Source organism: Xenopus laevis, chromosome 2L (assembly GCF_017654675.1).
Source record: "Xenopus laevis strain J_2021 chromosome 2L, Xenopus_laevis_v10.1, whole genome shotgun sequence".
Classification (NCBI taxonomy): domain Eukaryota; kingdom Metazoa; phylum Chordata; class Amphibia; order Anura; family Pipidae; genus Xenopus; species Xenopus laevis.
Window position 1 is genome coordinate 59,020,018 of NC_054373.1, and position 12,395 is coordinate 59,032,412.

Below are 12,395 nucleotides of genomic sequence, written 5' to 3' on the forward strand. Positions count from 1 at the left end.
TTTTCGATAGGCTGGCATTTTTGGCATATATGAGTAAGGTATATACATGAGTGTGTGGGTGGGTGGGTGTCTTTACTTTGGCTGAGGAGACAAGTCAGTCACAGTGAATCTTTTTTTTTCACTATTTTGAAAGGTTGCTGACCTAGCAGGCAAGTTATTTGTAAAACAGATGAAAAAAACCTTTTCGATTATTTTCGAAAAGATGAACATAATTACATTTGAGAAGTCCAACACTTCACACCAGCATGGCCATTACAATATCTAACGGGTGAGGGCACACCACCCATTTAGCATCTTACACAGCCAACAGAAAGGTTACAATGGGATATTTTTTTTGGTCAAGCAAAAATAAAGAGAGGTCACTTTTATTATCACCATGGTATACATTTATTAATGAACATAAAGTTGTACTTGTTGACCAGAAAAAAAAAATGGATTTTGGCAAATAGGCTGTACAGACTCCAGCTTCATGTTACTGAACAGACTATACAATAAACAAATTCCACAGTAGAAAAAGTGTTTTTTGGACTCCATTAGGGATGGGTGAATTTGACCCGTTTCGCTTCGCCAAAAATTCGTCACCGGCGAAATGTCGCAGACGCCCATTAAAATCTATAGGCGTCAAAAAAAAATTTGTCGCGCGGCGAAATTGTTTTGACGCGCGTTTTTTTTTTTTACGCATGCCACCATACAAATCTATGGGCGTCATTTTTTCGGCGAAACAAGGCGAAAAAATTCGCCCATCCCTAGACTCCATCACTATGTTTTATTAGATTGTACTGTAGAAAAGGGAATCTAGTTTAATTCTCCGCTTGCTGTTTTCTCTGTTAAGCCACAGTTATCGCTGACGTTGCATTTTAAACTTGTATATTGCTGGGGAATCCACAGTTTCTTTCTTAACTTTAACTTTCTCCCTTTTGTCCTGTGAGAGAAAGAAGAGATGTTAGATTTTTATTATGAAACACTGACACAAGACTTCATTCTACATACATTGCTTCTGTACACTCTTGTTCCCTGGTCTCTTTCTATTCTCGCTTTATACCCTCAGTTTCTCTCCTTTCCTGTCTCTGAAGTACCTATTCCACTTATTAGTCTCTTGCCGTTTCTCTCCTTTTTCATTTAGCTGTTCCCCTGCATGTTCCGATTTCCCAATCCCTTGCTTTTGCTTCTGCTCATCCCAACTACTTGCAATCACCGTAACACACTCATATACAGATCCACCCCTCCAATCAAAAGTGTCTTTTTCTGTCCTCAGAAGCAGATGGGTGTACCTGTTTTTCAGGTAAGAATTTTTCTTTTAGGCTTACTTGGCCCCAGTTTATGACTACCCACAACAGAGAAAGTCAAGCCTCTGTTTGTCTGAAGAGCATTTTGTTACACTTGCATCCTTACGGTCTCTATTAAGCATTGGGGACTGAAATGTTCCACTTGCAGATACCATGTATGCTTATGCCATTATGGCTGGGCAGGTAGCAGTGGCATTTACTATTTCCCTGACATCTCTTTTCCAAACCTTAAATTGGCTTTCTTTTTTCTCTTAACAGTTTTGCGTATTTTCCTTCATTGGAAAAGCAAAGCAAAAAACTGTTGCCAAACTAAGGTTGGGGTAATCCTTTTGGTAAGCGAGGTGGTACAAGGAGTGCAAAGATTGGGATATCAGGTAAGTTATGTCAGTACTGTATGAAAGGAATTTCCAATAACCCACTTAATTCAGCTATGGTTAGACTGACCACTGTTTCCACAATGTTGAGTATATTAATATTGTAGTATTGCAGGTTATCAATACTATGCTCTGTTTCAGTTATTTTCAGTGTTGTAATACTTTATTGAAACATACTGCTTGTGAAAGTTGATATGCCTATGCTATGCTTGGTGTATTAACTGTAGGTTGGTGCTATGCTTGGTGCATTAACTGCAGGTTTAGGTCGTTATACCTGGTATGCTTAGTATATTAATGCGGTATTATCACAGGTTAGCAATACTATACCTCTGCAATTTCAGAATATTAATAGTGTACTTTTGCTCAGTAAAGCTTAAAGTTGATATGTCTGCTATATTCAGTAAATTAATACTGTATTAAGGGCAGTTCAGGCAATACAATCTGCTAAGTTTAGGGTAATTGCTGCAGGTTAAAGCGTTGCTGTGTCCCTGTTCTGTTTAGTGTAAGTTTACTATATCATCGCAAGGTAAGTATTACTATATCCATACAACGTCCATTATAGTTAGACAAGGGGTAACAAAGCTTAGCACTATAAGGCATTAATTCTGTTCATCCGTTAATACAGTGAGTAGCATGCTTTGCCATTTTCTAAATTATATTATATGCTATGTTTATTTCAGTCACTGCAATTATTTTCATTGCGATACATATTACAGCTACAGGACGCGTTATGCAAAATGCTCAGGGCCTGGGGCTTTCCGGATAATGGCTCTTTCCGTAATTTGGATCTTCATACCTTATGTATACTAGAAAATCACGTAAACATTAAATAAACCCAATAGGCTGGTTTTGCCTCCAATAAGAATTAATTATATTTTAGTTGGGATCAAGTACAAGCTACTGTTTTATTATTATAGAGAAAAGGGAAATCATTTTTAAAAATTTGGATTATTTGTAATGAAGTATTTTTTTTGTAATTTGGATCTTTCTGGATAATGGGTTTCCGGATAACGCATACCATACATGTATAATACTTTGTACTTCTGCATGTTAGATCATATTGTCACTGTACAATAATGCTTACATTTTTGAATAGCAATACAGCTAGTAGAAGCACATCATAGTCTGGTGCCGTATAATACCATATTTAGTCTAAATTAAACTGATCTTTGGATGTTGGATTTAAAGGAGAAGAAAAGCTATAAAGGCATTTTATTGCCAATAGATAAACTGCAATAGTGCAAGCTAGAATGCTATATTTATTCTGTAGAATGTTTTACCATACCTGAGTAAAAAGCTCTATAAGTTCGCTCTGTTTGTTTAGGATAGCAGCTGCGACAGTCTCTCCCTGCTCACTTATAGCTCTGGGTTCAGATTACAGCAGAGAAGGGGGGGGGGAAGAGGAGCAAACTGATCATGCTCACGCCCAGAGCAAGGAGGTTTAAGCTGAAGGCAGGAAGTCTGATACAGAAGCCCATGTGTACACAATAGAAGTCAAGAAATGCAGTGCTTCTTTTGACAGAGGACTCAGAGCAGCATTACTTTGAGGGTTTACTGGCATGTTTAGGTGGACCTTTCTGATAAAGCTTACTTAGTTTTAACTTTTCCTTCTCCTTTAACTGCTAAAATACAAAGACTCTTTTGAGGGGGAAGGGGTGGAGCTATACATAGGTCTATTGGGGTGCTAATTATTCTTTTGATTCTGTCCTATCAGCTATCAGTGATGGGAATAGCCCATGAGTGAATTCTGCCATGTATAGTCCCAGGAAAGGAAAATTCCAGTAAATTGGTGTTGAATTTTCCCTTTTTCTCACTAATTCAGTGTGTGCAGTTCCGCCAAGGGTCCACAGAACACAGCACCACCACACACAACTGCACGTAGTATGTTTGAAGCCTTTACAAACATTGAAGTAATCATATTCTACTTGCTGCCAGGGTATTCCAAGGGTAATGGCACAGAGTGATATGTATGAGGGAAGACAAAACACTCCAAATTGCCTCTCCGTTAAAATTAAATTGCATTTACCTAAAAGAGCCCCCTGCAGTTATGCACAGATGATTATAACTAAGAAATATTGTATTGTGTATTTGCGCTATAGTCCCTTGCATGCAACTGAAGTGTTATGTCCCTAATCGCAAATTGCCAAGATCTTTTCAAACTTGTTTACCAAAAGCCACACCACTGACAAAGTTGCTCAAAAAAGTGGAGTGATGGTATGGTATACCTCAACTTCCTATTTTAGCAACACCTACTTGCAATACCACCCACTTTTAGGGGTTTTACCATTATCTTTCAGTATGTTATAGAATTACCAATTGTAAACAACTTTTCAATTGGTCTTCATTATTTATTTTGTATCGTTTTTGAATTATATGCCTTCTTCTTCAGACTCATCCCAGCTTTCAGATGGGAACCACGATCCATAAATTAATGTAAGGCTACAAATGTATTGTTCATCTTTCTATTCAGGCCCTTTCCTAAGCCTCTTATTCAAATCAATGTGTGGTTGCTAGGGTAGTTGTTACCCTAGCAAACAGATTTCTGAAATTACAAACTGAATAAAAAGCTAAATAACAAAAAATTAAAACCAATTGCAAATTGTCTCAGACTATCATTCTCTACATCATACTAAGGGGCAAATTCATCAAGGGTCGAATTTCGAGGGGTTAAATCCCTCGAAATTCGACTGGGGAATAGAATCGAATAGAATCGAATAGAATCGAATAGAATAGGCAATTCGGGAGAATTTACGCGCTGGCGAATAGTCGAATTGGCGAATATTCGCCAGGCGAATAGGCGCTCGATCGAATATTCGCTCGAAGGATTTTTATTCGATCAAAAACTTGGAAAACAAGCCTATGGGACTTTCCCATAGGCTTTTAAAGCAATTCGGTAGGTTTTAGGTGGCGAAGTAGGCAGTCGAAGTATTTTTAAAAGAGACAGTACTTCGACTATCGAATGGGCGAATAGTCGCAGCGTTTTTGCGCTTGATCCAGTACTTCGACTATCGAATGGCGAATAGTCGCAGCGTTTTTGCGCTCGATCTATTCGAATCATTCTACTCAGGCGAATTTATGCCAATTCGATAATCGAGGAGCACAAAAATTCAAAGTTTTTTTACTTCGAATCCTTCACTCGAAGTTAGTGAATCGGCCCCTTAAATTTAATTGAAAGGTGAACAACCCCTTAAGTTATGTGCACTTTTATAACTTTTTAGAAACATAACCATTTCATAACACAAGGGCCCCACAACAAAGTATTTATGCCTTGGCACAGTGGCAACAGCTGCATCAAAATCTGGGGGGAATAAAATGCATTTTGTGAATTTATTTGAATAATTAGAAAACATTCCTTACCAACAAGTCTTTTCGTGACTGTATCTTCTGAGATATGACAAACATTTTCCTTTCTCGTTCAATTCGCTGCTTTAGAACATCATATTCATGCAGTCTCTTTTTTGCTAGTCGCTGGTATAAAAAAAGAAGGATACAGAGGATTAGTACGGGACTTTGAACAAAGTTTCACATAATATCTTTTAAGCATGGTACTAAAATCATACTTTCCCCATCCCCATTCATGGCCACCATTGTGCCAAATGACACACAATTGTAAAATCACCTCATCAAAGGACAATTCTCCCCAATGTGGAGCTGCAGAATTTCATCTGAGACTGCTTTATATGCACCAGATAGAAAGCTTGTAAAGAGTGGAGAGACCAGCTGAAGGTGGATGCCTCTTGCGTAGGATTAGTTGTTAAATAGTAAAGGTGGCATCTTAAAAAGCCACAAAAATGCAAGCAATACTTTTAACCTAATATCGGAGATGTTTTATATAAATGCTTATACCATTCCAGTTTTAATTTTTATTTAAAAAATATATATTTCATGGTAGGATGAAAATTTTAACTACTTTTTTATTTTTTCACACTAGTGCATTCCCATAGATATCATTACAATAACTGGCCACAAAGTAAAACCACCTTAATTTCCCATTAACATAGCTTTCCCTGAAGCTTGCTGTATATGTTTTTTTTTTCATCAACATAATAGACCCATAGCTCCTCCATCACAACTCACAAGCAATCACAAGTTCACTGCATATTCTATACCATCGAGTAATCACACTCCACCAGTGTCTATTATCCTATGCAAAAAAACATGAATGTCTCACTTTCAATTGCTGGGGGGTTGCTTCTCCCTTTACAGCCTCTTTGTGCAGAGTTTCTAATGTAGGTCTGTTGTACACTCTGTTCACAAGCTCTGGGGCTGTTTTCAGTTGAGCTGCCAGATCAAACTGGAGTACTGTAAAACAAAAGAGCATTTGGTTGACATCATATTTTTAAACTAAATGAAATGCTTTTTATTACCCCTCCCTTGTGGCAGAACTGTGTGTTTAGGTAGTAAGGCAGCTGTGGCACATGCAATGTAATTGATGTGAGAGAAAGATGTAAAGCTTGATAACTTTTAGGTTATAAAAAATGTATATTAGTTATGTTTTGGCCATGCCACCTAAGAAAATAAACACACAAAAACGTGAGAATACCGCTTAATCCTTAAATATAAGCAGAACCTCTACCATGCAGATACTGCCCTGTCATTAGTGTGCATTGACAGGCATGTCACACAGTTACCACTGCAAAAATGTATACTTTTGTATTTTCCAACTGAACTTCAAACAGAGTGTATGTACATTGACAGGCGGATTAGGTGCCTGTCAGTGCATACTAAAAAAAAGGTCAGAGGATCAACATTCCTTCTTCAAGTTGTCATTTCATAAATCTCAATTTAATCAAATGTAATAATTACACATTGAGAGAAGTAAAAATTGCTTCCAGGTAATACCTTGACTGATATGAATCCTAGGACCCCAATCCAGCAATATTGCAATTCTATAACCTGTGCAGCACGTTGGGAATTTGCCCTACATCTACAACTACTCCAGTATCTGTAAATTCCAAATACTAAAAATTCATGGGACTTTTTGGGAAATCAATAAGTGAGAGAAAGGACCCTAGAAAAGATGGCCCTACCTTCTTTCTTACTGTCACAGAAAAAGGTATGAGTGTTTCTTTGGTTCCCCTCCGTTTCCAGCAGATGGAGCTCAGACTTCAGTCTTTCGATTTTCTGCAAATAGCAATCATAAAATGCATTATATGGGTGCTATTGTCCAACACAGTACACTTGGGGGGTTATTTATAAAAGTCCGAATTTATTTCAATATTTTCTGAAAAAAACTCAGACCAAATCCGCACAGGTTTTTTGGGTTTATTTTTTTAATACAATTTCCAGAAAATTTTATTTACAGGAAAAAATCGTGAAAAATTGGATTTTAATGATTTTTTCAGATCTTTCATCCGATTTTCACGATTTTTTTACCCAAAACCTCAGAATATTGCCAAAAACCCACCACATGTCAAAAAATCATTGGGACTTCTCCCATTGACTTATATGCAACTTCAACAGGTCTGAGATGCCGGATTTTCAGATTCTGACTTTTCCCATCCTCGGGGTTTAATAAATAAAGAGAAATTCGTGATTTTTAAAAAGTCAGATTTTATTTTAAAAAAAATCACGATTTTTTTTTATTATTTTTGCATTCGGAGTTTAGTAAATAACCCCCCTTGCAGTCAAAATAACACAGGTGAATTAGTATCATTTTTTTTTCATTGAGCAGACACATCGCTGTAACTTTCAAACTTCACACAATTACTTGTTTTCTTTATATTATTTTTAAAAATCATTATAAGCAAAGGCATTCTTCTAAACTGAATATATATATATATTCATGTCACTGGTCTCACCTTAGCCTCTGCTACTCTCTTCATCTCCACATACTTTATGTCCTGCGTCCGCATCACTTTAGCCTGTTCATCTGTGACCTCCTCAGTCTTTTGCTTTATAACATGGACACCATCCTGTGAAAGCAAGTAATAATTCAACCGGGGTGGCCAATACAGTAATTCTAGTCAATTACTCGATACACCGGGTTGGTAATTCTATTCTTCAAACAAGCACCAGCCCAAACACTGTTTGCTGACCCTGCAGGCCTCCAAAGTATGCAACAAAGTATGCAGAAATACTAGCATGGCACATGCATAGTACAGAAATCTTGGAAAAAAAGTTCTGTAATGCGTACATGCTCATCCCAAGACCTGTTGGCAAGGAAAGCGGGTAAATGCAAATCTGTATCAGATGTTTCCTTTAGGATATGGGCGAAAGAAAGCTTTTCATTCACAGCAGCTTTGCTTACCTCCTGTTTGGATGATGTCATCTTAAAGTAGAATTCATCTGGGTTTTTGTCGAGGGCTTTCTTTCGCAAGGCATTGAGAGTATTCCTTTTCTTCCGATAGTCTCTGAATGGTACAGTTATAGCATTCGTACATTAAGAAAATATTTTACACATCAGTTACACTATTTCTCAATACAACTACTTTATCAGACTGCTTAAAACTTATTTATGTTTCAACGATATCTACCTGACCTATAAGCGCAGTGTTGGCAATTACTATTCAGGGAAAGTAGAGGCAACTGTGAGCATTTTGCCATATGCCAAGCTGGAACATTGCAGGGACAAAATACTTTCAATTCCCCAGTATGCGCTGTCCTGTGGCTACACAGCTCTAACAAATCTACATTCTGTAATAGAAGCATTCACCGAGCTTCATCTGTGATAAAATGTCATCTGTGAGAAGAAATCTCAAAGTAAAAACGTTTTTATTTTGGTTCGGTTGTTTTTTTTTGTGCTTCAAGCAATCACGTCTCTGTTAATGCTCTTTACAAACATATTTTAAATAAATACAAATCATGCATAGCAAGTAAAAAAAGGTTCTTACACAGATCATCTCTCCTAATATCTGATCATGAAGCAAACACCATTTCTACATCATTGGTAAATGGCATGTACTGGAGCCCAGTGTGACAATTATGACTGTTATTCTCTAAAGTACTGTGTAGTCTTTACATGGATTTAAATCTACTCACTCAGCTCGAAGTTTGTAGTCTTTTTTCTTTTCCAAAAGTCCTAGATTCTTGCGGAAACCAGGCTAAAATATAGAAATATGTAGCATTTAGTTCTAAGCATGAATAATAATAATCCAGTTTTCCAATCACATTCAAAAACACACAAACACACACTAGGGGGGCTTTCAATTTTAGATTGCAAACTCTGTCTCTTGTATTGGCTGCTTTGTAATTATATCTGTTTGTTCAGTGTATACTTCCAGTGCTGCGGAATATGTTGGCGATTCATAAATACAAGTTAACAATAGTAATAATACTGATAATAACAAGAGCCAATTAACCGAACAAGTAAAAACAGAGAGCGTGCAGAAAAACTAGGACCCAGGGAGAACGTACAAACTCCACACAGACACCTAAAGTATTTAACCCAAGAGCTGCATAAAGGGGACTACGGGGTCCGTTTACTAAAGTGCTGTAAAAATATGCACACAAAATATAGACAAATGTGTCGACAAATATGTTTTCGCCTGCGGTAAATATGAATTTGCGCATTTTCTGTGCAAGAATATGTTTTCGCCAGTTATTGTATTTGCTGAAAATAATGCTACATACACATTAATGCCTGGTTTCCTAAACAGTGAAATGTACGAAAGACAAAATTAACACCAGAATATTTGCAAAATTTTACCACCATCTATATAGTGCCGGTAATTTATTTTTTCGCCATAAAATTCTCAAGGTGACAGGAACTATGCCTTAACACCTTGTTTTACCCATCATTCTGTTCCTTGAGAAGAGAGAAGTGACAGGATAATTAAAGATGTTTTGGATTATTCTTTTGTCTGCTGCTACAGCAGCTTTTTCAGCTGAAAGACAATTTATTATAGCTAGGAGGTACCAACGGCTTTGTCAGCCTAGCTTAAACTATATTTATATGATGCACACAGATTTATTGGTAAAACTTGTTTATATGAGTCTATTGGCAGGGGGTATTTCTTGTGACTGGATGTATTGAAATGTGGATTTATTTGATGCATACTTGTTTGATTGAGTGAAATCTGTTTACTATGTTGTTGATAATATCTATAAAGTTTTAGCAGTTTTGAAGATACATATCTGGCCATGAATCATGCCATAAAACAAGACTATTTTATAGCATAAACATTCGCAAACTTAATTTGTCACCAGAAAAATCGCAACTCGCTAAAATTAGCACTAACATAAGCTGGTTTGTCAACGTAGTTACCGCAACGACTTATGATGTTTAGTAAACTTAGTCGCAGCGATAACAAGCGGAAACGTAATGTCAAATTTACCGCACTTTAGTAAACGGGCCCTTTTATCACCAGGTCCCCAACCTTTTTTTTTTTTAACGGAGGAGCCACAGTCAAAAGTAAAAATAGATGGAGAGCAACACAACCATGTGCTGTTTAGTAGTGTCTGTCTCTCTCTCTCTCTCTATATTATATATATATATATATATATATATATATCTCAACTAAAACTTGCCAGGGATTTAAAAAAAAAACACTTGCTTTGGGGACACAGGGCCTAAAGCACAAATGAAGATGTTTTATAGTGTGTGCCATCAACAAACAGTGAGTAGTTAGAGGAAGCTTAAAATTATAGTATTCATTATTCATCTCTCGTGGTTGTGTTCTTCAGACCTTCTAGCAAATCCATGTTTCAATTACAATAAATGTAACTTAGAAGTGTGAAAACGATCGAGTGATTTCTAAGTACAATACGCCATAATGGGGACAGGTGAACTGGCGTAGATGTACAGCAGAATAGTGTCAATCAATTTCACTGATGTCTTATCCCAATAACACGGTCTCAAAATGTCACTAAACTACAACTCCCACCCCCAAAGAACCGCATTCTTAGAACGTATCTCCCCATACCGGAATCCTTCCCATTGCCCATCCATTCCCACCTGAGATCTCTCCTTGTGATCCCTTTGCCGGGACTTCAAAGCTTTTCTAAATGCAGCAGCCATGTTGCCGATATTCCTGCTTTGCTAAACACGCCACTTTGTGATCTCGCACTGACCCACGTGACCAGAAGGGAAACGGAAGTGACGCCTCTCTAACAGGAAGTGAGAGTGATCGCTAGAACGTGGTTGAAAGCATAGGAATTAGCCGCTACCGCATCAATAGGGCACCCCAAACTGATCCCAAGGAAGCTCCCAAATGTCCCTGTTAATGCCGTTTTGCCTATCCGCCCAGAACCAAGCCCGGCCGAGAGGGGGCGCCGACCCTGAGTACCGGAGGTCGGGGGGAGGCATTGTAGAGGCCCGGCTTGCTGCTCCGTCTTATTAAGTCACCTCCCTGCGCCTGCACACGTCATTGGTTAGTAGATTTTGCTACTGGCTGTGCTCGCTTGGGACTCTTCAAATATTACCAATGATAAATAGAATGTAACAGCATCACCAGCTTGGCGAGTTCATTTTGTTTGGGTGACGCTCACCTTTTCAAAGCAAGAGGGTATTCATGTCGCTGGTGCAGAGAGCACAGTACTAAATAGATAGAGCAGGGGTAGGCAAACCGTGTCTCTGGAGCTTCATGCGAGAGAGAGGAAAGCTGGTTGTACACTGAAGGTTGCCAAACAAGCAGATATTTCCACAATATACAAGCATTAGGGGTAAGGGCAGTATCAAAAAGCAGATGTGCTCCTTGCCCTGAAGGAGTTTTAAACCTGTCCCATCTAGCTGATTTTCAACCATATATCAGTGAGTTAGACCCATTACAATGTCCCATACACAGAAAGATAAGCTGCCAGCTGGACTAAAGGGGCCAAATCACCAGCTAAATACAGACAGGGACCATACCAGATCTATAGGGAACTCAAATCCTATTCCAATAAAGGAGTAATTTTAATGATCATTTTAAGCCCAAAGTGAAACCAGCACCATATATTATTCACTGTTGCCTACAAGAGGGTCATTAATGCTAAATATTTTCTTTAACTTTTTGTTCAGCAGCTCTCCTGTTTGCAATTCCAGCAATCTAATTGCTAAGCTTCAAGTTATCCTAGAAACCATGCTTTGATTTGAATAAGAGATTGGAATATGAAAATGAGAGGGCCTGAATAGAGAGATAAGTAAAAAGTAGCAATAACAATACATTTGTAGCCTTACAGAGCATTTGTTTTTTAGACAGGGTCAGTAAACCCCATTTCAAATAATTGGAAAAAAAAAATAAAAAGAAGGCCAATGGAAAAGTTGCTTAGAATTAGCTATTCTATAACATACTAAAAGTTAATTTAAAGGTTAAACACCCCTTTGATATGGTTTATTGACTGAGACTATTAAGCAGCACATCAACTGCCCACAGCCTTTACACTGCAGGATTGTTGTTCAGGATTTCTTGTCAATAGAATGTTATCATAACATATATGTTATGGCATGGAAAGATGATGCTGAGGATAAATAGACACCCTTTTGTATCTCACTTTACTCTGCTGCCTTCTTCTATGCTGCCTAGCAAACAGTACATTTGGGGGGAATACTGCTTGTTTTTTCCACTCAGGCACTGGTTGATTGTTGGACTGGTGTTCGATTTACTTACTTGTATTACTTACTTCATGCCAGGTAAGACCACATCCCCAATCTTAATACTATTTTTTTAGTGTAATATCTTGTATAGAAAGTGATATTCTATGGCAACTTGTCTTCACACTCTTTAATTATCCCTGTCCTACTGCTTACCTGCACACTACCTCTTCTGGTGACATCATGGATGAGGAGAATCAACCTCTGGTGGGTAGGGGTTTG

The 12,395-nt window shown here is 37.8% G+C and overlaps 1 protein-coding gene across 1 annotated transcript; it reads right to left on the reverse strand.

Annotated features, from left to right (window-relative positions):
- Positions 1–377: 377 nt before the first annotated feature.
- utp11.L (UTP11, small subunit processome component L homeolog) lies at positions 378–10,664 on the reverse strand. The gene is given in 8 exon segments (NM_001093872.2): positions 378–922; positions 5,018–5,128; positions 5,832–5,962; positions 6,691–6,784; positions 7,462–7,575; positions 7,911–8,013; positions 8,642–8,703; positions 10,557–10,664. Coding segments are annotated over 8 exon segments (762 nt in total). The 5' UTR covers positions 10,620–10,664; the 3' UTR covers positions 378–838.
- Between the last annotated feature and the right edge of the window lie 1,731 nt (positions 10,665–12,395).